This window comes from Microcaecilia unicolor, chromosome 5, assembly GCF_901765095.1.
Source record: "Microcaecilia unicolor chromosome 5, aMicUni1.1, whole genome shotgun sequence".
In the NCBI taxonomy this organism is placed as follows: domain Eukaryota; kingdom Metazoa; phylum Chordata; class Amphibia; order Gymnophiona; family Siphonopidae; genus Microcaecilia; species Microcaecilia unicolor.
The window spans coordinates 180,650,191-180,677,842 of record NC_044035.1 but is presented as its reverse complement, the minus strand read 5'-3'; the positions used below and the strand labels follow the sequence as shown (position 1 = coordinate 180,677,842).

At 44.5% G+C, this 27,652-nt stretch overlaps 1 protein-coding gene across 1 annotated transcript in view; it reads left to right on the top strand.

The window, feature by feature from the left end:
- The window catches only part of WDR59 (WD repeat domain 59), a 355,903-nt gene that overhangs the window by 190,463 nt on the left and 137,788 nt on the right, over positions 1–27,652 (top strand). Inside the window, exons 14-17 of the mRNA XM_030203634.1 lie at positions 870–1,034; positions 6,127–6,222; positions 8,235–8,391; positions 22,307–22,376. Of these exons, the coding sequence (XP_030059494.1) occupies positions 870–1,034; positions 6,127–6,222; positions 8,235–8,391; positions 22,307–22,376 (488 nt within the window). The remainder of the gene's footprint in view (positions 1–869; positions 1,035–6,126; positions 6,223–8,234; positions 8,392–22,306; positions 22,377–27,652) is intronic.

Genomic DNA, 27,652 nt, shown 5'->3' with positions numbered 1-27,652 from the left:
GGAGACCTAGTGCCAAAAAGGGTTTCTAAGTCAGATGGTAGAAATGTAGGCAAATGTTTTATAAAAGGCTCAGTGAATACAAAAGTTTTAGGTACTGGGATCATATGTGTGTATGTAGTGCCACTTACACACATTTGTGGCAAATTTCATAAACAGCAAAGTGGGGCAAAGAATACAAGGACTTCCAAAGTTCAACATTTCTAGGACCTTTAATGTAATCAGAGATTCTGCCAATCTAAGACCCGACACGGCCGTGTTTCGGCGTGTTAGTCTGCTGGTCAGCAAACCTGTAAACATATATCAGTAAGGATACTGGTAGATTGAGGCTCTATATTGTATGATTTGCAGTGCCCGTGTTATAAGAACAGCTCTGGTAAAAAAAAACAAAACAAAACAGCAATATACAGCTCACAAAAACAGGTTTGCTGACCCCTGAAGCAGGCTAGCACGCCGAAATACGGCCATGATGGGTCTTAGATTGGCAGAATTTGTGACGACATTAAATGTCCTAGAAATTTTGAACTTTGTATTTCCTTGTATTCTTTGCCTCACTTCTTTTCTGTTATCCATACATCTGTGAGGTGTTTGGATTGTCTCCTCCTTTTGTTTTCTCCAGGTTTCATAAACATACATACATAAGAGCAGGGAAGAAGGGAGCCTTCCTTAGAAAGGACATCAAGAACACTCCAAGTCTGAAAAGATAAATTAGGTGTTTATCTCATGTGTATTCTTTGAAAACCTGACCAACTGTGAGGTCACCAGGACATGTTTTGGAAGCCCTACTCTATATCCTTTGCTTCTTAACAAGAGGTAACAAATTTCTCTTTTTTTTTTTTTTTTCTGCGTTTGATGGTTACATTGTATTGCAGATGGATGCGGTGAACCGGAGCTGCACGGTGTCAGCACACTGCGGGAACCATCGTGTGAAGATGTTGGTGATGTTCCCTGTGCGGTATCCCAATAATGCAGCTCCTTCTTTCCAGTTTGTCAATCCGACAACAATCACATCAACTATGAAAGCAAAGCTGCTAAAGGTAATTCCTGGCTGCGTGTATCTGAGTGCAGGTGTCACCTTGGCTTTAGACTTCAGGGAGAAGCACCAAGCAAAGAAGAAAGAGCCTCCACTGATTACCTTCAAGGACAAGCCAAAACAGAGACGGCAAAGAACGCACATGTGACCACAGGTCCAAATAGCAAAGACTTTGACTGACCTGACACTGCTATGTTTCGGCACTATGCCTGCATCAGAGGTCATAAGCTGGATGGTAAAGTCACCAGTCTGAAAAAGTCTTTGTATAACACTCACGTAAAGGGAGTGATTAAGTGCTTAAAAATAAGCAGAGTCACTGATGCCATTTTGATTTTTGTTCCTGTGAGCAACGGTGTCAGTGATTCTACTTATTTTTAAGCACTTAATCACTTACTTTTATGTGAGTGTTATGCAAAGACATTTTCAGACTGATGACCTTACCATCCAGCTTATGTCCTCTGATGCAGGTCAGGTTAGTCAATAAAGATTTTGCTATTTGGACCCGTGGTTATGTTTGTGATCTTTGCCATCTCTGCTTTGGTTTGCCCTTTACACTTAGGGCTCAGTAAGACAAAGAGACCTTTTACGAACATGTGGTAAGGTTGTTTGGTGCACTTCCAGCAGATGGTGTAATCGTGCAGTTAAAATGCAATGACATATAATGCAGACCCTGGTGTAAACTAACAGTGAAAGTAAAGAGATGGAGTAACCTGAAGCCCCCCAACACAAGGCTCCTTCCTCTAGAAAGGGAACATTATTACAGGCACCCCCCCCTCCAAAGATCAGACCTCCCCAAAGGACTTAACTAGTGTTACTCTTGTGGTATTACCACTAGGAGATCAATCTGCCATTTACGGGCAATTGCTCCTTATGTGGCAGATTGATCCCCTAGTGGTAGGACTATGAAACTACCACTAGGTATCCTGAGCACCATTTTGAACATGGAGCAGATGGGGACTGCTCCTACCCTGGTCCACTGTTAGACTATCTTGAAAGCCTCTGATTGAGGTGGGGAAGAGAGGGGGGTGCTTGATCTTGAGAGAACTTCAGTTTTAAGTTGGGAGAGAGCACTTGAATGGGCAATTCCTTTCCAAGAGGGAGGCTTCTGTGCTGAGGGTCTTGTTTTAGGATTTTTGCCAACAAGACACACAAATTTACACCTTCTCTGAAGAAGGTGTAAATTTGTGTGTGCACTCTTAAGGGTATAATTTTATAAAAGTGTTTTTGCGAGTATACATTTACACTTACTCCTGAGCTGGAGTAAATACAACTAAGTTCATTATGGCTGTGATTTCTGTAGGATTTATGGGACAGTTTCATAAAGATGACGAGTTATCTTTGTGCTTATATAATATAGGCCCAAAACAGATACTTGTTTAGTCTTCTCACCTAGGTGACCTGTAATAAAAATTTTCTTTATGTGCATAGATATGTACTGTAAAAATATGGCTTCTTAGGTGTTTTTACATTTTATAAATAGGTTTTTATTTTCCTGCTAATTAGGGTTTTTTTGAGGGTACCAAAAATCTGTGTTGTTTTTCTTGTGGCACAGCTAATGCTGCTGAGTAACTTTTCCGGTTGAATCAAAAGCAGCTGGGAATTTGTAATATAAATAAAGATAGCACAATAACAGGGTTGAAGATCCAAGGCAGATAAGGGAAGGGGTGAAAGAGTACTATAAGATGTGGTGTTTTTCCAGGGTTTCTCCAATAAATACCTATGTACCTTTTTTCACATTGGGATTGTTTTATTGGTGCTTATTGGTTAAAAGCTTAACTTTGAAGCCCTATTTATAAAATACATCTATATATTGCAACTCTGCCTCTGCTCCACCCAGGCTAACCCCCTGGAATGCCTGCATGCAGATCACTTTTCATGCATGTGTTTTTTTATACACCTATTCAGTGTGATTTTATAAAAGCCCATTTCTTAGTATAAAATAGGTTTTACACGTTTTTTATACCCCTGTAGAGGTGAATATTCAGCTGCACAGTGAACATATAATTTGACAGTTCCAAATTGTTTATATATTCGTTGACGATATGGATTTCAAATTAACATTGTTACTCATGTGGCCACTTAGCCATATAATTAATACTTTTGGGGGTAATTTTATAACGCTTTTTCCACATGTCAAACTGTTTTACATCCAGAAAAGGGCTTTTATAAAATTGCAAGTGAGGAGATGGATCCCACTTGCAGAACCAAAGAGACTTTGTTATAACAACTGCAGCACAGACCAAGCGATGCCTCCTGCATCAGGCATCTCAAATAGGATATGCTGCTGGTTTTTATGTAGGAAAAGACACCGATTCAAAGCCTCAATCATCTGGTGTATGGCTGAACTGAATAAACTGTAAACCAAAATCTACTGATGAACAGTAAAAACCTTGTCTCTTTGGTTCTGCAAGTGGGCTCCATTTCCTCACTGTTTTGTCTTGCTGATCATCGTCGTGGGGATCTTTATCCTTCTCTTACATTCCATTTTTATATAACTGCTGCATCTGAATATAAAAGTTAGCATTTTATATGCAGTTGCAATACCTACTTCAGTGCAGTCTGTGTGTTGTTGTTGGGGGAGATGAAGTTGTGATTTATGTATGCATGTTATAAAATAATGACCAAATTAATTAGGCACTGTTTTGTTTAAATGTTGGATTTGTATAACATCAACATCTCCGGAAATCTAATATATTTTATATATATCCACAAACTCCAGAGAATTGACACAGGCAAAGGGTTGGGCAGTGGACCTCAGCAATAATGCACTGCTTTCAATTTACTCATACACAGTGTCTTACATACTCGAGTCTTCACTGGTTACATGACCGCCTCCTTCCTATGTCATTAATTTTTTTTAGCTCTCTTTTGCATGAACTTATATTTATGTTATCAATAAATTGTACTCATCTTTAGATTGTAAACACTGATATAGTCAGCATAGGGGCACTCGTCTCCGACACGACACGTGTTTCGCTACATCTCTTTTTCAAGGAAATCCCCTAGAGATCAGAAGCGTAGCCCTCCAATGCACAAAGGAAATAGTATTGAAATTATATGTGCGCTATGAAACTGAAAGCAAGGGGGAGGAATGTACCTGGCACATATGCACAAGAATTTCGCAGTAAGCGTAACTCTTGAGTGCATGACGGGCAAGACCAGAAATACAAACACAACAGTGCCATTGTCCTACGCCTTTAAATATAAGCTTTTCAAAAATTATTTTCACTTGAAAGGCTCATATTAAGTGCAGAAAAACAGATGCTGATGTGCTCGGATTTGCACACATTTGTTTGTCACTATCAGCATTTATAGGATGCATGGGTTCTTTTCCACTTCTAAAAGAAGACAAAACCGGCATCTTAAAGAGAGAAATTCTGAAGAAGTCCTCTCCAAAACTTTCAAAGCCAGCCCCGAGCTGGCAGTAAGGTTCTAGCGTTAATGGCAGCATTTGTTTCTGTGCTCTTCTCTGAGCATTGGGAGGGAATACCAAATGACCTTATTAACAGCCATTTGAGCACAGTTAAATACAATTTGTGGCCATCTTTGGCGCATGTCGTTTCTCTTGCTAGAGCCCTCTGAACATTCTGTGCACATTAATGTGCATGCTAGTCCAGCGCTAATTGCCTCTAACACTGGCATTAGGTTTTGAACATCGGGGCCCAAGTCACTAGGAAGCCTTCAGCAGATCCTAAAGAGCAGATTGTTCCTCGCAGTTCCTTCACAGGGGTGAGTGGTAGACTTCTGAGGTCTACTTGGCTATTAACGGTTTAAGGGCTTTTCCTCTAGGAATTTATCCAAACCTGTTTTTAACCCAGTTCTATTAGATGCCTTGGCCATATCCTCCGACAGCGAATCACACCGTTTCATTGGAATCAACTGCAGAAAATGAAATGGTGATCACCTGAGCCATTCCCATTCCAATGAATTTAAAAGTTTGAGGTTAGGAAACTAGACATTGTATTAAAGGTGAAGAACACAAGAATGGCTTTGCTAACAGTTGAAATGTCTACTCTCTACTACATATGAAGAGAGACAAATACTTCAAGTCCCAAGAAATTGTGGCAGCAAGATACAGAAATAGTTCCTGGTGTTTTGGCCACTACCAAAGCTGTCTTGAATCTTCTTACCTCAAGTATAAGAGTGCACTCAAAACTTAAGCTTTCACCCAGGCTTTCCCTAATTCATGATGTGCTGATTCATAACCCCTATATAAGTGTGTTTTTTAAAAATTACTTTTCATTTTTCTATCTCTGTTTTTCCTCCTCATTTTTAAAAAATTAGATATGTATTGTGTAAACTGCATAGAAACCAGTAATAGCCTCTGCAGTACATCAAGATTCTGTAAATAAATAAGTACGAATAGCCAAGTGTTCCTCTGTTTTACACCCTATACATTCAGAAGGAAGGACATTTTGGTATAAAACAACAGAGCACCAGCTATAAATATGAGAACTTGTACCCAGCATACGCTGGTATGTGTAAAATTTCTTCTGAGGATACTGCCCTTTTAAGAGCTGTCTTATCACAAACTAGACAAGATAATTTCACTCCTTCATGTATATTGAGCATTCCAAAACACACAGCAACTTACCTGTACATAGTGAACTGGTTTTATTTTCCAGTTGGTATATGTTTATGTCCTTGTTCATGTCTGTCTGTGGATCCTTCAGTACCTCCTTCACTACACTTTCTGTAGGAGCATGTCTTCACTTTGCATTTTAAGTTTTCTGGAACTAGAGGATGGGAAAGGATTCTACTGTGTGGCCAGCTATGGAAGTATTTACTCTCTGTATGTTCCTCTGCATGTTAAGCCTAATAAGAATTCAGGTGGAGGTTTGGGGCAGCATTCTCTGGACACATCACTCCCAGTCTTCATGCTCTTTGACTTCATATTAAGGATCACTCTTCCAGACGTTCTGCACAACCTGCCTGCTTGTTGATCTACTGGACTAGAATTCCTTCTCCAGAGAGACCCCTTGTCATCCACCTGCTGGAAATTATGAACCTTTTGGAGAAAACCTTCATAATCTGTCTGCTCTTTGATTGCCGTTTTGGAATTGCCCCTCATGATCTGGGTTTTGTTTCTGCTGCAGATTTTGAAAGACACTTCCCTACAGAAAGTGAAGCGCAATCAGAGCTGCTTGGAACCTTGTCTGCGTCAGCTCATCTCCTGTCTTGAGTCCTTTGTGGTAAGGTCATTGCTCAGTGCAGAACTCTTTCTTGTTTTAAGAAATTGACTTCTCTTGTAGGAGCAGTGGGCTTTGGTAGCAGTTAATGAACTCTAGACGTCGTGCTCAAATAATACTAAGCATACATTGAAATTAGGTCTTATTTTTGTTTCACAATTTTGCTGTGAAAGGAGGAGACCATGGGGATTCCAGCAACTTAATCTGGTGCCTTCTGTATTGGAAACAAATCTTCCACACTTTTCTAGGCAGGATCACCAGAGTGGTGCCATCCTTGGGGAGAGCAAAGAGAAGATACCAACCAAAACCAGGAATTTAATTTCTGCTGAAACCAAATCTATGACTGAAATTGGCTTCTTAGTTTTGGCTCAAGAGGAAAATGAAATTGGCCACGCCCCTCTAAAAAAAACGTCCCCCTTCTGGACCCTGCTTCCCGGTGGCAGTTCCTCTTATGAACCCCCTCCCTCCGGCAGCAGCCTCCTACTGGACCTACTGTGTTGTTGGTGGGTAATGGGCGCAGGAGTGATCCTCACTCGCTCCTACTCACGACCAGCTCCTGCTTCAAAATGGCTTCTGGGACTTCCCATGAAACTTCCATTGGAGGTCGCAGCAGCTGTTTAGAGTTTGAAACTGGCACAGGCAGGAGCAATTCTGCTACTGGAAGTCCCGGAAGCCATTTTGAAGTAGGAGCCAGAAGTACACAGCGAGTATTGGTAGCTCCTGTTCCCTGTACCCACCAATGATGTAGTAAGCCCAGGAGGAAGCTGCTGCTGGAGGGGTGGGGGACCTCACGAAAGGTACTGCTGCCAAGGAGCAGGGTCTGGAAGGGCGGACACAATTTTGTTGGGGGCAGAGCCAGTTTTGTTTTCAAACACGGATTTTGGGCTGGTTTTGGCATTGAAACTGAAATTTGGTCAGCCTCTAGCAAAGAGAGCACATCATAGATATTTTCATGATTTCCTAGTCTAAGAGAGCACAGTTGTGTCTGTAGGGCCAAAGTTTTCTCTGCTCCCCAAAATGGAGAACAGTCTTCAGTAAAAAGCCTGCTTGGTGCTGTACTTTGTTTCCCAATCTCCTTTGTCCACACAGTATTAGAAAACAATAATTTATTGACCATTTTGTTCAGGATCTGCCTAAAAGCTCTGATAAAATCTGAAGTTGGAAAAAAGTTTTTTCAAAGATCTCGCACACTAAGCCTCGCTCTCCAGTTGAGATCTTTTTTTTTTTCCTCTTTTATTTTGTATATACTTCTATAGATTACAGGAGAACGCCTGAAAGTATGAAAAATAGAAATCTTTAAAAATTTTCCTTAAAAAAACAGCTGAACATATAATAGTGATTATGCACTTCAAAGTGCTTTCTATTGAATTAAGGTAGCAGTTTGTACTGAAAACGCTTTCAGCTTCTTTACATTGTTGTATTTACCAGCTAATGCCATGCATTTTCAACATAAAATATTTTGGGGAAATAGGGTTGATAAATAATGTTAAACCTGCGCTTTCTTTTCCTTCCCCTCACCATGGTGAAAGCAGAATTCTTTTGGAGATAAGTTCGGTTTTGTAAGTCAATATCAGATTGTGATGGAAGCTTTTATATGTATAGATGTATTACTGCACATAAATGTGATCATATGGATTGCTCATGCTGTATGACCCTCTCTGCTGTATGCTGCATATGAATATGAAATGCCTGACCTGTTTGTGAAAGTTTCTGCACTGTGAGGAACATGTACCCCAGGAGACTTCCAGTCTAACTTGTGACTTGCTTGGTGGAAAAGCAGTGGATAGTTGCAGCACAGGAAAGCAGAGTTCAGGTCTCCTGCCTGTTGAGATGTAGGGAGGTCGAGAGTAGGCTGTTTTTCCTTGGATGTGCAGGCTATAAGTGTGCTCAGGCAATCAGAGAAGGCTGACGGGCTTCGGAAAAGGTTTCTTTACCTGTCCTTGGACAACTGAGGATGCAACCTGTCTGGTGACATGCTGAACCAGTAGAATAATGGAGGCACTTTTTTGTTCCAGAAACAAGAAGACAGTACCTCCAGCAACCCTTTCTCTCTCCCAAACTCTGTGACACCTCCACTGCCCACCTTTGCCAGGGTACCCAATGCCTATGGTTCATATCAGGATGCCAACATACCATTTCCTCGGACTTCAGGGGCCAGGTTCTGTGGTGCAGGTGAGCTCAGTCAGCAGTTTGCTGTAAGGAAATAATTTTATAGCAAAACAGCTATGTGAGAAGTATGAAAAGGCGCTTTTGTGCCGTTATAAAATAGGCTTAAAATAGGTCTCTACTTGACCTCCTAATGTAGGCAACCTGTTATAAAATTGCTTTCTGTGGGTCCACAGAACACATTCACTGTACATGAATATGAATTATGTTATGGGCCTCATAAATAACACTGCATGTCAGCGTTACAACTCTTTTTTGCTGTTTTTCTTTTGTGTTCCTTCATGAACTCTCTTCTACGCTTTATCAGACTCTATGCTACTATATGTCTACTTTAATCCTATATTGCCCTATGATACTTTCCCACAATATAAGCCTTGGCTTAGAGATTCACCCCCGAATATTTACCAGTCAGACACAGCTACTGACTGGTTAAATAGGATATCAGCACCTAACCTCCGATATTCAGCGGGAGATAAATGGTTATAATACATTACTACTACTACTATTTAGCATTTCTATAGCGCTACAAGGCATACGCAGCGCTGCACAAACATAGAAGAAAGACAGTCCCTGCTCAAAGAGCTTACAATCTAATAGACAAAAAATAAATAAAGTAAGCAAATCAAATCAATTAATGTGAACGGGAAGGAAGAGAGGAGGGTAGGTGGAGGCGAGTGGTTACAAGTGGTTACAAGTCAAAAGCAATGTTAAAGAGGTGGGCTTTCAGTCTGATTTAAAGGTGGCCAAGGATGGGGCAAGACGTAGGGGCTCAGGAAGTTTATTCCAGGCGTAGGGTGCAACGAGACAGAAGGCGTGAAGTCTGGAGTTGGCAGTAGTGGAGAAGGGAACAGATAAGAAGGATTTATCCATGGAGCGGAGTGCACGGGAAGGGGTGTAGGGAAGGACGAGTGTGGAGAGATACTGGGGAGCAGCAGAGTGAGTACATTTATAGGTTAGTAGAAGAAGTTTGAACAGGATGCGAAAACGGATAGGGAGCCAGTGAAGGGTCTTGAGGAGAGGGGGGTAGTATGAGTAAAGCGACCCTGGCGGAAGATGAGACGGGCAGCAGAGTTTTGAACCGACTGGAGAGGGGAGAGGTGACTAAGTGGGAGGCCAGCAAAAAGCAGATTGCAGTAGTCTAAACGAGAGGTGACAAGGGTGTGGATGAGGGTTTTGGTAGAGTGCTCGGAAAGAAAGGGGCGGATTTTACGGATGTTGTAAAGAAAGAAACGACAGGTCTTGGTAATCTGCTGGATATGAGCAGAGAAGGAGAGAGAAGAGTCAAAGATTGACCCCAAGGTTTCGAGCTGAGGAGACAGGGAGAATGAGAGAGCCATCAACAGAAATAGAAAACGGGGGGAGGTGGGTTTGGGGGGGGAAATGAGAAGCTCGGTTTTGGTCATATTTAATTTCAGGTGGCGTTGAGACATCCAGACAGCAATGTCAGACAAGCACGCTGAAACTTTGGTTTGGATGCAAGGTGAGATATCAGGGGTAGAAAGGTAGATTTGGGAGTCATCAGCATAGAGATGGTAGGAAAAGCCATGGGATGAGATTAATGAACCAAGGGAGGAAGTGTAGATAGAAAAGAGGAGGGGACCAAGAACAGAACCCTGAGGTACGCCGACAGGCAGAGGGATAGAAGTAGAAGAGGATCCACCAGAGTGAACACTAAAGGTGCGGAGGGAGAGGTAGGAAGAGAACCAGGAAAGGACAGAGCCCTGGAATCCAAGTGAGGACAGGGTATCGAGAAGTATGCTGTGATCGACAGTGTCAAAAGCAGCGGAAAGATAAAGAAGAATGAGGATGGAATATTGACCTCTGGATTTAGCCAGTAATAGGTCATTGGAGACTTTAGTAAGCGCAGTTTCGGTTGAGTGGAGAGGGCGAAAACCAGATTGTAGTGGGTCAAGAATAGCATGTGAGGAGAGAAAATCAAGGCAGCGGCGGTGAACAGCACGCTCAAGTAATTTGGAGAGAAAAGGAAGGAGGGAGATGGGTCGGTAATTAGAGGGACAAGTAGGGTCGAGTGAAGGCTTCTTAAGGAGAGGTGTGACCACAGCATGTTTAAAGGCAGCAGGGACAGTCGCAGTGGAAAGTGAGAGGTTGAGAATGTGACAGATAAAAGGAATAAGAGCAGGAGAGATGGCATTAAGAAGGTGGGTGGGAATGGGATCAGAGGAACAGGTGGTACATTTTGAGGAAGAAAGGAGAAGTGTAGTTTCCTCAATACATGACATAGCTGTTTAGGCGTAGATATTCAGCGCTTAACTGGCTATATTCAGTGGTTAAAATATGCCACATAAATAGCAGACCTATCTTTATTTAATTTTTTCTTTATTGAATTTTAATTTTTACAAAGAGTAAACTTTGAACAGATATACCAACATATCCACACCAATATTCACAAAAAAATATTTTAAATAGACAAAGTATATATTGTCCACTAAAGATAATGTCTTTATATTGGATTATAGTCCACAATATGGCGGATGGAAGCAAAAATTATAAGTGCCATTGGAAGATGGCTTATATACAGGAAAAATCAAGAAGACTAATCGAGTAGGGACCTATCTTTAACTGCTAAAAAGTTAACCGGTTAGTGCTAAATATTGGCTTAACCAGTTAACTTTCTAGCAGTTAATAAAAAACCCGGATATTCAGTGCTAGTCACCGGAAGCGTCCCAGCATTGAATATCCAGGTATTATAACACCGGCGGCAGACAGCAAATTCGCTGCCCTGAATATCAGGCTCTGGGGGAACAGGAAAAAAGGATCCAGTAGCCACAGTGGTGCTGGCAGACCCATTACTCCTAGCCTCATGTTTCTTCCCACCCTATTTTTCTCCCACATGTAACCGAGTACATCAGCAGCCTCTCTTTTGAGTATAAGAAAATGGGTCTATATGATGTCTATGTAAAAGAGACCCAAGTTGGGAATAGCATCTTGATTGCCTGTACAGATATGCAGCCCTAGTGCTCCAACCAAATCATCAGCTGAGCCTTCATATCATGCCTATTTTGAAGCAAAAATGTCTGTAAAGTCTTATTTTAAAAAGTTCTACATTTAAAATATTTTTTTAAATTCTGTGATTTGTTGCCTAACAGGACATAGTGTGGTAAATACATGTGAGTTAAAAAAAAATAAATGTTATTGGATATAATTGAAAGTGAGAGATTATTTTATGATTTAATGTAGAGAGGCCCCAGCTATCAAACACAGATCTCTCATATTTTTGGTCTGGCACTGTGATTTCTCACACACCAAATTCAGAAGACTTAAAACCTTTGCTTGACATGAATAGATTAAAAAAAAGCCTCTGGGGAAAATGTGAATGATCTGTGAAGCTCCATTTTGCATAGGACATTGAGGTAGGAATTGGAATGTCCAAGTCTGGGCGTTCACAGGTTCCCTAATATTTAACAGAAGGCTCTGCCGAATGCAGTGTGAGCCTTGTTTAGCTGTGGGTGCCTAAATGTTAAGTGTGCCGAACCCAGGGTATGTAAATATTCTGTATCAGAATCTAGGCTCCTAGGTTCCATTATAGATTAGGCACCGACCACGCAGCCTCAGAGCACCTAAATGGAGGCGCTCAGTTATAGAATTGCCCCAATAATTGTTTGATGAGGACAAATCGTGATGATCTATTCCTGGCCAGATCCAAAGGTCTCTATTCTATCCTCATCCTTCTCGATCTATCTTCTGCTTTTGACGCTGTTGATCACAGCCTACTCCTTGATACGCTCTCCTCACTTGGATTTCAGGGCTCTGTTCTTTCCTGGTTTTCTTCTTATCTCTCCCAGCGTACCTTTAGTGTATATTCTAGTGGATCCTCCTCTACTTCTATCCCACTGTCAGTTGTTGTACCTCAGGGATCTGTCCTGGAACCTCTTCTTTTTTCCATCTATACTTCTTCCCTTGGTACTCTGATCTCATCCCATGGTTTTCAGTATCATCTTTACGCTGATGACTCCCAGATCTACCTCTCCACACCAGAAATCTCAGCCGAAATCCAGGCCAAAGTATCAGCCTGCCTGTCTGACATTGCTGCTTGGATGTCTCAGCGCCATCTGAAACTAAACATGACCAAGACTGAGCTTTTTATCTTTCCCCCTAAACCAACCTCTCCTACTCCCCCATTCTCTATTTCTGTGGATAACAATGATATCCTTCCTGTCGCATCAGCTCTTAACTTTGGGGTCATCTTCGACTCCTCCCTCTCCTTCTCTGCTAAAACCTGTCGTTTCTTTCTCTATAATATCACCAAAATTCGCCCTTTCCTTTCTGAGCACACTACCAGAACCCTCATCCACACTCTTATCACCTCTTGCTTAGACTACTGCTACTTGCTTCTCACAGATCTCCCACTTAGCCATCTCTCTCCTCTTCAATCTGTTCAAAATTCTGCTGCACGACTAATAGTCTGCCAGTGTCGTTATGCTCATATTAGCCCTCTCCTCAAGTCACTTCACTGGCTTCCTGTCTGTTTCTGCATACAGTTCAAACTCCTCTTATTGACCTATAAGTGCATTCACTCTGCAGCTCCTCAGTACCTCTCCACTTTTATCTCTCCCTACATTCCTCCCCGGGAATTCCGTTCATTGGGTAAATCTCTCTTATCTGTACCCTTCTCCTCCACTGCTAACTCCAGACTCAGTTCCTTTTATCTTGCTGCACCATATGCCTGGAATAGACTTCCTGAGCCGGTACGTCAAGCTCCACCTCTAGCCGTCTTCAAATCTAAGCTAAAAGCCCACCTTTTTGATGCTGCTTTTAACTCCTAACCCTTATTCACTTGTTCAGAACCCTTATTTTATCACCCTCACTTTAATATTCACTTATCTCTTGTTTGTCCTGTTTGTCCTAATTAGATTGTAAGTTCTGTCGAGCAGGGACTGTCTCTTCATGTTAAAGTGTACAGCGCTGTGTATGTCTAGTAGCACTTTAGAAATGATAAGTAGTAGTAGTAGTAGTCTTTGAATCTGTGTGTGGAGGTCTATCTCCACATGTAAATAGTGACATTCTGAAATTACCATTTATGTGTGTATGCAGTCTACACATGTAAAGGCCATTTAAAGCATCTAAAATTACGTCCTTATCACTGCACTTTTTTAAAATATATATCTCTTTTGTTGGATATACAGGCAAAAATTAATCTACAGACATTTGAGATATAAACTGCTATTATACCATATGTAATACATGGGATTGAAGGTCAGGTGGGGATGGAATGAGTGGAATGTTTTGGCTGTAATTATGTGTTGATATTCTCTGTTATGGGAAACAGGGAAACAGGCTAGTTGTTAAAGGGATGCCAGCACCTCTGGGAAAGGCACCTTCACCTCTGGGAAAGGCACCTTCAACCTGTGCAGGTCTGGGAGAGTTATTCTCTGTTATGGGAAACAGGCTGGTTGTTTAAGGGATGCCAGCTTGTGCAAGTCTGGGAAAGGCACCTCTGTGTCACACTATAAAAGAGGGGAGAGCACGGGACTTGCTTTAGAAGCTTGCCTGAACGAAGGGACGCCTTGTTCAGTGATGTCCCTGCGGAAGTGATGTAGCTGCGGAGTGATGTTTCTCCGAGGACAAGCAGGCTGCTTGTTCTCACTGATGGGTGACGTCCACGGCAGCCCCTCCAATCGGAAACTTCACTAGCAAAGTCCTTTGCTAGCCCTCGCGCGCCCGCGCGCACCGCGCATGCGCGGCCGTCTTCCCGCCCGAAACCGGCTCGAGCCGGCCAGTCTTCTTTTGTCCGCACTCGGTACGGTCGTGTTTTCGCCGTGTCGAGCCCCGGAAAGTCGACCTCGCGCGTCCAATTTGTTTTGAACGTGTTTTTTTCCTTCGGGAAAGCTTTGTCCTAGTCGGGAAGTGCTCCGGAAACCCCCCGCCGGGTTTCGTGTAAATCCTCCCCGTACTTCCAGCTTTTTGCCCCGGTAAGTTTTCTTTCGTCGTCGGGGTAGGCCTCTTTTCGGCCTCGGTCGAGATTTTTTCTCCCTCTAAATTTGGTGCTTCAAATTTCGCCATTTCGGCTTTTGATTTCGCCGGCGTGATTTTTCCGCCCATGACATCGAAGCCTTCCAGCGGCTTCAAGAAGTGCACCCAGTGCGCCCGGGTTATCTCGCTCACTGATCGACACTCGTCGTGTCTTCAGTGTCTGGGGGCCGAGCACCGCCCTCAGAACTGCAGTCTGTGTTCCCTGCTTCAAAGGCGGACTCAGGTAGCGAGACTAGCCCAGTGGAACGTGTTGTTCTCGGGCTCTTCGTCGGCATCGGCACCGGGATCTTCGAGTGCATCGACGTCGTCAGCGTCCAGACCATCTTCCTCGGCCGCCCCTGCATCGAGTGCATCGAGGCATCGGGCCTCTGCATCGGCGCCGAGACATCGGATAGCTGCATCGACGTCGGTGGTACCAGGACCTCGTCTGCTGATGTCGTCGGACGGTGGTGCATCGGGTGGAGTGCAGGTGAGGGCTGTCCATTCCCCTGCTGGTGGCGGTGAGCCCTCGGGTGGGTCTCCGCCTACCCTGAGGGCTCCTGCGGTACAGCCCCCCCGAGATCGACCTCCTTCAGTCTCGGCCCCGAGGAAGCGACGGATGGATTCGACGTCCTCCTCGTCGGTGCCGGGGAGCTCCGGTGACATGCTTCGGAAGAAATCGAAGAAGCATCGACACCGGTCTCCTCCCCGTGTCGGCACCGAGAGCTCTGGGTCGCCGAGGGATTCGGCACCCAGCAGGCATCGGCACCGAGAGGACCGCTCACCCTCTGTTCAGGAGGTGTCGATGCGCTCCGCTCTGGACACCCCGGAACAGCCTCCACGCCCGGAACAGGTACTGACGTCGACGCCTGCATCGACCTCTCAGCCTTTCTCTGCAGCCGCTCTAAACGAGAGCCTCCGGGCCGTTCTCCCAGAGATTCTGGGAGAGCTGTTGCGCCCTACCCCTCCGGTACCGGCGGTGCTTGCGCCACCGGTACCGTCGAGCGTGGCGCCGGCTGGCCCATCGCCCAGGTTGAGGTCCCCGACGTCGGTACCGCGTGCGGTACCGACCGCGGCCACCTCCCAGGAAGGCTCCCCGACTACGTCGGCGGAGGGAGCTTCGCCGATGCGGGCGAGGGAGTCTACCTCTCGACGCCCCCATCGTGGACGGGGTTCCACGGAGTCGAGCAGGGCGAGGTTGCAGACACAGGTCCGTGAACTTGTGTCTGACACCGAGGGTGAGGCCTCGTGGGAGGAAGAGGAAGATCCCAGATATTTCTCTGACGAGGAGTCTGAGGGTCTTCCGTCTGATCCCACTCCCTCTCCTGAGAGACAGCTTTCTCCTCCCGAGAGTCTGTCTTTTGCCTCCTTTGTCCGGGAGATGTCTACGGCCATCCCCTTCCCGGTGGTTGTGGAGGACGAGCCCAGGGCTGAAATGTTTGAGCTCCTGGACTATCCTTCTCCACCTAAGGAAGCGTCCACTGTTCCCTTGCACCATGTCCTGAAGAAGACATTGCTTGCGAACTGGACCAAGCCATTAACTAATCCCCACATTCCCAAGAAGATCGAGTCCCAGTACCGGATCCATGGGGACCCAGAGCTGATGCGCACTCAGTTGCCTCATGACTCTGGAGTTGTGGATTTGGCCCTAAAGAAGGCTAAGAGTTCTAGGGAACATGCTTCGGCGCCCCCGGGCAAGGACGCTAGAACCTTAGACTCCTTTGGGAGGAAGGCCTACCATTCCTCTATGCTCGTGTCCAAGATCCAGTCTTACCAGCTCTACACGAGCATACACATGCGGAATAATGTGCGGCAGTTGGCGGGCTTGGTTGATGCTCTTCCCCCTGAGCAAGCCAAGCCTTTTCAGGAGGTGGTCAGGCAGCTGAAGGCGTGCAGAAAATTCCTGGCCAGAGGAGTTTATGACACTTTTGATGTTGCGTCCAGGGCCGCTGCTCAAGGTGTGGTGATGCGCAGGCTCTCATGGCTGCGTGCCGCCGACCTGGAGAATAGAATCCAGCAGCGGATTACGGACTTGCCTTGCCGTGCGGATAACATTTTTGGCGAAAAAGTCGAGCAGGTGGTAGAGTCTCTCCACCAGCGGGACACCGCATTCGACAAGTTCGCCCGCCGGCAGCCTTCAGCTTCTACCTCTACAGGTAGACGATTTTTCGGGGGAAGGAAGACTGTTCCCTATACTTCTGGCAAGCGTAGGTACAATCCTCCTTCCCGACAGCCTGCGGCCCAGGCTAAGCCCCAGCGCGCTCGCTCTCGTCAGCAGCGTGCGAATCAGCAAGGCCCCGCGGCTCCCCAGCAAAAGCAAGGGGCGAGCTTTTGACTGGCTCCAGCAGAGCATAGCCGACATCCAAGTGTCAGTGCCGGGCGACCTGCCTGTCGGAGGGAGGTTGAAAGCTTTTCACCAAAGGTGGCCTCTTATAACCTCCGATCAGTGGGTTCTCCAAATAGTCCGGCAAGGATACTCCCTCAATTTGGCCTCTCAACCTCCAAATTGTCCACCGGGAGCTCAGTCCTACAGCTTCCAGCACAAGCAGGTACTTGCAGAGGAACTCTCCGCCCTTCTCAGCGCCAATGCGGTCGAGCCCGTGCCATCCGGGCAAGAAGGGCTGGGGTTCTATTCCAGGTACTTCCTTGTGGAAAAGAAAACAGGGGGGATGCGTCCCATCCTAGACCTAAGGGCCCTGAACAAATATCTCGTAAAAGAAAAGTTCAGGATGCTTTCCCTGGGCACCCTTCTCCCCATGATTCAGCAAAACGATTGGCTATGCTCTCTGGACTTGAAGGATGCCTACACACACATCCCGATACTGCCAGCTCACAGACAGTATCTGCGATTTCAGCTGGGCGCACGCCACTTCCAGTACTGTGTGCTACCCTTTGGGCTCGCCTCTGCGCCCAGGGTGTTCACAAAGTGCCTAGCTGTGGTAGCAGCGGCGCTTCGCAGGCTGGGGGTGCACGTGTTCCCATATCTCGACGATTGGCTGGTAAAGAACACATCCGAGGCAGGAGCCCTGCAGTCCATGCAGATGACTATTCGCCTCCTGGAGCTACTGGGGTTTGTGATAAATTACCCAAAGTCCCATCTTCTCCCAGTGCAGAAACTCGAATTCATCGGAGCCCTGCTGGATTCTCGGACGGCTCGCGCCTATCTCCCAGAGGCGAGGGCCAACAACTTGTTGTCCCTCGTCTCGCGGGTGCGAGCGTCCCAGCAGATCACAGCTCGGCAGATGTTGAGATTGCTGGGCCACATGGCTTCCACAGTTCATGTGACTCCCATGGCCCGCCTTCACATGAGATCTGCTCAATGGACCCTAGCCTCCCAGTGGTATCAGGCCGCCGGGGGTCTAGAGGACGTGATCCACCTGTCCACGAGTTTTCTCGAATCCCTGTATTGGTGGACGATTTGCTCCAATTTGACTCTGGGACGTCCCTTCCAAATTCCTCAGCCTCAAAAAGTGCTGACCACGGATGCGTCTCTCCTGGGATGGGGAGCTCATGTCGATGGGCTTCACACCCAAGGAAGGTGGTCCCTCCAAGAAAGCGATCTACAGATCAATCTTCTGGAGTTGCGAGCGATCTGGAACGCTCTGAAGGCTTTCAGAGATCGGCTGTCCCACCAAATTATCCAAATTCAGACAGACAATCAGGTTGCCATGTACTATGTCAACAAGCAGGGGGGCACCGGATCTCGCCCCCTGTGTCAGGAAGCCGTCAGCATGTGGCTCTGGGCTCGCCGTCAAGGCATGGTGCTCCAAGCCACATATCTGGCAGGCGTAAACAACAGTCTGGCCGACAGGTTGAGCAGGATTATGCAACCTCACGAGTGGTCGCTCAATTCCCGTGTGGTGCGACAGATCTTCCAGGCGTGGGGCACCCCCCTGGTGGATCTCTTCGCATCTCAAGTGAACCACAAGGTCCCTCAGTTCTGTTCCAGGCTTCAGGCCCACGGCAGACTGGCGTCGGATGCCTTCCTCCTGGATTGGGGGGAAGGTCTGCTGTATGCTTATCCTCCCATTCCTCTGGTGGGGAAGACTTTGTTGAAACTCAAGCAAGACCGAGGCACCATGATTCTGATTGCTCCCTTTTGGCCGCGTCAGATCTGGTTCCCTCTTCTTCTGGAGTTATCCTCCGAAGAACCGTGGAGATTGGAGTGTTTTCCGACCCTCATCACGCAGGACGAAGGGGCTCTGCTGCATCCCAACCTCCAGTCCCTGGCTCTCACGGCCTGGATGTTGAGGGCGTAGACTTTGCCTCTTTGGGTCTGCCAGAGGGTGTCTCCCGCATCTTGCTTGCTTCCAGGAAAGACTCCACTAAGAGAAGTTACTTCTTTCATTGGAGGAGGTTTGCCGTCTGGTGTGACAGCAAGGCCCTAGATCCTCGCTCTTGTCCTACACAGACCCTGCTTGAATACCTTCTCCACTTGTCTGAGTCTGGTCTGAAGACCAACTCCGTAAGGGTTCACCTTAGTGCAATCAGTGCATACCATTACCAAGTGGAAGGTAAGCCGATCTCAGGACAGCCTTTAGTTGTTCGCTTCATGAGAGGTTTGCTTTTGTCAAAGCCCCCTGTCAAGCCTCCTACAGTGTCATGGGATCTCAATGTCGTTCTCACCCAGCTGATGAAACCTCCTTTCGAGCCACTGAATTCCTGCCATCCGAAGTACTTGACCTGGAAGGTCATTTTCTTGGTGGCAGTTACCTCGGCTCGTAGAGTCAGTGAGCTTCAGGCCCTGGTAGCCCAGGCCCCTTACACCAAATTTCATCACAACAGAGTAGTCCTCCGCACTCACCCTAAGTTTCTGCCAAAGGTTGTGTCGGAGTTCCATCTGAACCAGTCAATTGTCTTGCCAACATTCTTTCCCCGTCCTCATTCCTGCCCTGCTGAACGTCAGCTGCACACATTGGACTGCAAGAGAGCATTGGCCTTCTATCTGGAGCGGACACAGCCCCACAGACAGTCCGCCCAATTGTTTGTTTCTTTTGATCCCAACAAGAGGGGAGTGGCTGTAGGGAAACGCACCATATCCAATTGGCTAGCAGATTGCATTTCCTTCACTTACGCCCAGGCTGGGCTGGCTCTTGAGGGTCATGTCACGGCTCATAATGTTAGAGCCATGGCAGCGTCGGTAGCCCACTTGAAGTCAGCCACCATGGAGGAAATTTGCAAAGCTGCGACGTGGTCATCTGTCCACACATTCACATCTCATTACTGCCTGCAGCAGGATACCCGACGTGACAGTCGGTTCGGGCAGTCAGTTCTTCAGAACCTGTTTGGGCTTTAGGATCCAACTCCACCCCCCGAGGGCCCTGTTTGTTCTGTTCCAGGCTGCACTCTCAGTTAGTTGGTAAATTTTTTAGGTCAATCTCAGTTATGTCCTCGCCGTTGCGAGGCCCAATTGACCAATGTTGTTGTTTTGAGTGAGCCTGGGGGCTAGGGATACCCCATCAGTGAGAACAAGCAGCCTGCTTGTCCTCGGAGAAAGCGAATGCTACATACCTGTAGAAGGTATTCTCCGAGGACAGCAGGCTGATTGTTCTCACAAACCCGCCCGCCTCCCCTTTGGAGTTGTGTCTTCCCTTGAAGTGTATTGTCTTGCTACATACTGGACTGGCCGGCTCGAGCCGGTTTCGGGCGGGAAGACGGCCGCGCATGCGCGGTGCGCGCGGGCGCGCGAGGGCTAGCAAAGGACTTTGCTAGTGAAGTTTCCGATTGGAGGGGCTGCCGTGGACGTCACCCATCAGTGAGAACAATCAGCCTGCTGTCCTCGGAGAATACCTTCTACAGGTATGTAGCATTCGCTAGCTCTGAGGAAGAGCTAGTGCTTCCCTGGTGGTCTTCCCAGATGCTGACTGAATTGCGGGTGCTGTAAGTATCTTGGTGTATGTGTTCACATATGTATCACCAATAAAAGCGATATACCGCATATTGTGTCGTGTGGCTTTTGTGTTGTCATAAGCACAGCGCCCCTTAGTGTTACACCATAACACATTAAGGAAAGCAAAAAATAATACAAAAAACAAAAACTGCTTGATTGGAATACAGGAACAGTCTAGATGAAAAGCCATAAGCTTTAGTAGTCGTCATATGTACAAAAAGTAGAAGATGTCAAGAATAAAAGTATAATGATAGGAAGTAAAATATTCCCAAGTACACTCTAGGCTGGTAGAATCCTACCCACAGAACATTAATATTTAGTGGTGTCACTCAGCTAATGCTTGTATTCATTCTCATTGAGAAACGTTTAGGGCTAGCTCAATAGCAATGCTGTGTACTGCCATGCTGAAGGACCTGGGGTTGATCCTGGCTCAGGACTTTACTTCTCAGACCTAGAAGGAATCATGATAAATGGCTTCTGGCTGAGGGTGTCACTTCAGTGACTGAACTCGGGGCTGGAATTCAGCACCTTGACCTTTATTTCCAGCTGCACAGAGATTTTCCTCCTCTTGATTTACAGCACTGGTTCCAGTTGAATTGGAAGTCCAAAAAGCAGGAGATAAAACTGCTGGGTCAAAACCCCCCAAGAAAATTCATATCAAACTTAGGTAGAGCCTAGATGTCAGATTCCTTCTGCACTGTCATCAGCATCTCATTCTTAAGAACGCAATATTCTGCAGGGCTCAAGCCTTGCTGCCATGTTTTTTGAAAATTTTCTGAGCCTTGATGCACACTAATCTAGGACTACAGGATTAGTGGCTTCATTGACCATGATGACATTCAGCTAGTTGCCCTCTCAAAGGAGGGTGGTGGGAGTGAAAATCGTATGAAATTCATGAAGGAGTAGTATATACACAGTGGATCCCTGGAAAGAGGATGTAAACCATGCATAGAGTACTTCAGTTATGTAATGACCTTACATATCCTAAGAAATCATCGAGCAGGTAACCTGCACTGTGCAGCACATATAACCCTATTTAATTTGGGGTCTATACTTTTTAAAATTTTATTATATTCATAATGGGTATTGTCTTGTTTTAATGTACGTAACTGAATGATTTTATGCATGTGATGTTGTAAGCCACTCAGAATTGTAGTGTTGGATGTAAACTTTTTAAATAAAAATGCAAGCATGGGGAAGGTAACCTTGATGGATCATGTAGATCTTTTTCTTCCCATTCCTGATCTGTTCACTCCTTGCATACTATCAAGTGTTCTTTGCTTAAAAATGTTCCTCTTTGGACATGCCTTTCATGAGCAGGGTTGTTTTGGATTGCTGAGTACTACAGCTAGAAGGGTCTGGCAGGTTTGTTTCTTGTTTTCTTTAGTTTTTTCCCTTTTTTAACTTCTCTTCTTCAATCATTTTTGTTGCATTCTATTGTTAACTTCTTTGCTATCAGCAGGACAGCAGTGCAACCTGCTTACTGTCTACTGCTTCTATTCTAGCAATAGGCAGCCAGCAGGAGGAGAATGTATTTTGCTGTTCTGCAAGTTGTGGGGGAACTGGATGAGTGCATGGGGAGATGGGGGTGGTAGAGGAAAGGAAGGGATCATGGGATGTATGAATGAATGGAGGAGGATTTGGGGGATGATAAGTGTGGTGGTTGGAGATGATGGATGGGAATTGTAATGAAGATAAATGAGGGGTAAGTGTATTTATTGTAAGGCGATCTAGGGAGTGGTTGATTTTTGTAGGTTGAATGGAGTTGGGGGGTAGTTAGTGACTGCCTCAAGAAAAAAGTGTTAAAGTGGATACCTGTTAGTCATCCATGCTAAAATCTAATGTGAGAATCCCTGATCAAGGCACTGTTAGAAAGCAACAGAAAGACACGCCTTTCTTTCCTAGAAGGCTAGATGCAGCAGTGAAGTGGTCTGTGTGTCACATTGAAGAAATGATTATTAAATATTTCTGAAACTGTAGGGCATATTAACATGGTAATAGTAAAGTTTTTACATGAGGTGATCTACTAATGTGAGCATGCTTGCCTTTTATCTTTTTTAGGGTACCTGGTATATTTCACACGGCCCATGACAATGCATCGTGCAATTTCTCCTACAGAGCCTACTCCCAGGTGAGCCTGTGAACCCAGATCAGAATCAGACTTACAAGGTCACACTGTCACTGAGGGCGAGGGTCAGAATGAAAACTGGAAGGTAGTCTCTGGCATGAAAGGAAGCTACACTCTTGGGATTTTTAGCCAAAGGTTCACTGCCATAAGATGACACTCTTTCTGTGGAACCTAAGGAATCTTGTAGGAAATCCTCTAATCTTAGAAGAAGCAAAACAAACAAAAAAACCCAAACAAAACAAAGGAATGTTCTCTAAAATGAAGGGTGGAGGGTTTGCAGTATTTGTGGAAGAAGGGAATTTTTCTTTTACAATCCACAACAGTTAGAGCTGAATGGGTACTGTGCTCTTAGAGTATAATAGATATGTCTTTTGCATTCGATTTAAAATGAGTATAACCAGAATTGTCATGGTTGGTATGCAGCTATGTATCTTCCTCAGCATGAGTGTGTGTCAACAAGGCAGAAAGTTTTAATTTGAGTCATAGGACAGACTGAATGATTGCATCATCCACATAGAGTTCTCTTATAATTAATTGCAAGTCAATTGTATGTGCACCTGAGAGAATCAATTGTTCACAAAGTAGGCAAGAACAGAATAACAGTGGTCACAAGTGCCTGGCAGAAACCCAAATAGTAGCAACATTCCATTCTATCAATCTCAGGGCAAGCGGTGACTCCCCCCATATCTGTCTCAATAGCAGACTATGGACTTTTTCTCTAGGCATTTGTCCAAACCTTTTTAAACCCAGATACACTAACTGCTGTTGACGAGTTCCAGAGTTTAATTATTCATTGAGTAAAAAAAAATATTTTTTCCTATTTTTGTTTTAAAAGTATTCCCCTAGTCTTTTGCACTTTTTAAAAGAGTAAAAAATCAATTTACTTCTACTTGTTCAACACCAAACCTTTGTAACAGGCTACTGTGCCGTGGAAAGAAGTCAAATGGGGTGCAGAGAAGAGTCTTGAAATCTGAGGCAATTTCTTGAAACATTGTAGACAGATTGAGCCTACAAATGGGTGGGAAAAGTTGAGATACAAATGCAATAAATATTTGTTAGGAGAGTTATTGGTAATATAACTGTGTATTACTGTAATTTTAGTGACATGTTAGTATTTAGTGACATAACATCATCATCATCACCTTTATTTGATATACTGCAAAGTCAATAATTATCTAAGCATTTTTCAATGCAAAGGGTAAGTGGCAAACAAGAGGAACAAAGACAAAGGGACAGACAGAAGAAAGAAGTTACAATTTGTGCTTAATATGCTGTGTAAACAGCTATTTAAAAAAAGAGGATGAAACGTAGGAAGAGGGACATGAAATGTACAGAGACTAGTGCAAAGAACAGCAATATGGCTGAACCACAACTGATAAATAACTTTTGCTAAGCTGACGCTAAAAAGACTATGGGGGGATGTCCTTGAGACAGCCCGTTTTGAGGCGAAACGTGCATGTCGGGCAGTAAACCCCTGGTCCGACAAGACTAAAGATCTATCATAAGATAAGTTCAAAAGTAATTTAAAGTATAATTCTGAATGAAATAAGAGAAAATGATATATATAATGAACCAGTGAAGAGTTTGATGTTTGACAGATTGCTAAACTTTGAAATTGTTGGCGATTAACATCACTGAGGTTCTTGGGAAAAACTAAGATGTGAGTTGAAAAGTTAAAGCTGTAAAAGAATTTTCTATATTAAGAATCTCTATTCAAGTATCAATTGAATGCTGACTGGATATCTAGAATCTATATTTATGAACCACAACTGAGCCATGAATCCCAGAATCACTCATAAGGAAAAGCTGGAGTGTAATAGTAAGTTTTATGTGCTACTTTAAATTTACTGTATGAAGTCTCTGGGTGAAAATAGATTGGTAGACTATTCCAGAGCATGGGTGTAACAACTTGAAAACATCATCATTATTGTCACCAGTGGACACATGATTTAGGAAGGGGTTGCAACCGTTTTCTTGATCAGTTAAAGGAGTGTAGAAACCCCTATGCTATAGGAATAACCCCATTTGAGGAACCTGATCTTTTCAATAGCCAGGCTATAAGACAAAATGAAGATGCATCTTGGATTGTAATTGAGTCGTGACTTGGCAGCAGCCCCTCACTGAACAGAGGAAGAAGAAGTCCGATCAATAGCCTCACCAGATCTCTGTACCACGGTTTTTAGCCAATCTGGGGCTACCAGCACCACACACACACATTTCTGATGACTCTGTGTCCTTCAAATAACTTTTCCTAACAAGGGCCACAGGGGAAACATGTAAAGAAGACCTGATATAGACCATGATTGAAACAAGGCATCTATTCACTCAGATTGACACATTTTACCAAAAAACCTAGGAGTAGCCTAATAGCTTGTGCAGTGGCCTGAGAACCAGGGGAACTGGGTTTGATTCCCACTGCAGCTCCTTGTGACTCTGGGCAAGTTGCTTAAACCTCCATTACCCCAGGTACAAAATACTTACCAGTATATAATATGTAAACCATTTTGACTAACCACAGAAAATATAGCAAATCCCATCCCAGATCCTCTTTCCCCTTAGGAACTTTTGTTTCTTGAAGATAGCCATAAGAAACATGATCAGACATCCTCAGTGTTGAACAATAGAGCTACAGGCCTCCTCTGAGGTACCAATGACATAGGAAAATGTGGGAGAGAGGTTCTGGAAGCCAAATTTAGGCTCTTAGGTAGAAAGCTCAAATCCAGAACCTCTAGGGTAGCATTTTCTGAAGTGCTACCCATTCCACACGCAAGGCCCAAGAGACAGTCAGAGCTCTGGAGTCTCAATGCATGAATGAGACGATGGTGCAGGGAGGAAGGTTATAGATTTGTTAGGAACTGGGCAACATTCTGGGGAAGGGGGAGCCTATTCTGAAAGGATGGGCTCCACCTTAACCAGGATGGGACCAGTCTGCTGGCATCAGCATATAAAAAGGAGATAGAGCAGCTTTTAAACTAGAAACTTGGGGAAGGCCGATAGTCGCTCAAAAGCGCATGGTTTGGAATAAGGTATCTTTTAAAAATATCACCAAAACAGGGAAGGTAGGGTATCCCGGTAATGAGGTTGCAAAAGAGACCATATTAGATCAGGTGTCCTTAAATAAAAATAAAAATCAAAAGATTGCAAATTAATACTTTCAAGCACTGAGCATGATGTAAGTAGGAATAACAAACATAGTTTGAAATGTCTATATGCGAATGCCAGAAGCTTAAGAAATGAGATGGAAGAGTTAGAATATATTGTATTAAATGAAATATTCGATATAATAGGCATCTCTGAGACCTGGTGGAAGGAGGATAACCAGTGGGACACTGTCATACCGGGGTACAAATTATATCATAGTGATAGGGTGGATTGAATTGGTGGAGGGGTAGCATTGTATGTTAAGGAGGGCCTTGAATAAAATAGATTGAAAATTGTGCAGGAAACAAAACACATCTTGGAATTCCTATGGATTGAAATTCCATGTGTAAAGGGGAAAAGGATAGTGATAGGAGTGTACTACCGTCCGCCTGGCCAGGATGAACAGAGAGATATAGAAATGTTATTGGAAATTAGGGAGGCTAACAAACTGGGCAACTTAATAATAATGGGTGACTGGGTAAATGCAACAGCAGGGCATGCTAGGGAGGTAAAATTCCTTGACGAAATCAAGGACTGCTTTATGGAGCAGCTGGTACAGGAGCTGACAATAGAAGGAAAAATTCTAGATCTAGTCCTTAGTGGAGCACCTGATCTGGTGCGCGAGGTAATGGTGATGGGGCCACTTGATAACAATGATCATAATATGATCAGATTTGATATTAGCTTTGGAGTAAATATAAACAGGAAATCCGTTAGCATTTAACTTTCAAAAAGACTATGATAAAATGAGAAGAATGGTGAAAAACAAACTTAGAGGAGCAGCTGCGAGTGTCAAATATTTACATCAGGCGTGGATGCTGTTCAAAAATACCATCCTGCAAGCCCAGGCCAAAATATTCCATGTATTAAAAAAGGAGGGAGGAAGACCAAACGATAGCTGGCATGGTTAAAAAGTGAGTTGAAGGGATCTATTAGAGCTGAAAGAAAATCTTTCAGAAAATGGGAAGAAGGAACCAACTCAAAATAATAAGAAACAGCATAAAGAACGTCAAGTCAAATGCTAAGCGCTGATAAGGAAGGCAAAGAGGGACTTTTAAAAAAAAGATTGCATTGGAGGCAAAAACACATAGTAAAAAATGTTTTAGTTTAATTTCTTTTATTGATTTTTGATACAGATACAATCAAGAGCTCACAACATAACAAAAAGTAACATTTTACAAAGTAAGGCAATACCGGAGCTCACATGTAAGAAGTAGCTATCTGTATCTAGGCTGAAAATTAAGAAGAAAAGAGATAGGCAGAAAAGAAAAAAAGTAGGGAAGGGGGGGGGGCTGGAGAGTACAGATCAAAATAGAAAACCTGCATAGGCCATAAAATACATCTAGGGAAGTGCTTATCGCTGTACAATGCCGAAATATGATACAAGTGGTAGCCATTTCTCCCGATATGCAGCAAAGCAAGAAGATGTCTTTGCAAGGTGTGATTCGTATTTATAGATTTGGAGTACTAAGTTCCACCATTCCTGGTAGGTGACTTGGTGCAAGGATTTCCAATGCGAGAAAATTACCTTCAATGCTAAAGATACCATGGTGCTAACAAGAGACCCTTCACTAGGAGTCAGCAAACGTTTTAGGTATACTAAAAGGAAGAAGCCTGCAAAAGAATAGGTTGGACCGCTAGATGACCGAGGGGTAAAAGAGGCGATCAGGGAAGACAAAGTCATAGCAGAGACTGTATTTGTTCATACCGGAATTGACAAACGCCTTTACGGTACTATGTAAGCCACATTGAGCCTGCAAATAGGTGGGAAAATGTGGGATACAAATGTAACGAATAATAATAATAAATGAATTCTTTGCTTTGGTCTTCACTGAGGAAGATTTGGGAGAGATACTGGTGCCAGAAATGGTATTCAAAGCTGATGAGTCAGAGAAACTGAATGAAATCACCATAAACGTAGAGGATGTAATGGGGCAATTTGACAAATTGAAGAGTAGCAAATCTCGTGGACCAGATGGTTTTCATCCCAGAGTACTGATAGAATTGAAAAATGAACTGGCGGAACTATTGTTAGTAACATGTAATTTATCTTTAAAATCGAATGTGGTACCAGAAGATTGAAGGGTGGCCAGTGTAACTCTGATATTTCAAAAAGGTTCCAGAGGAGATCTGGGAAA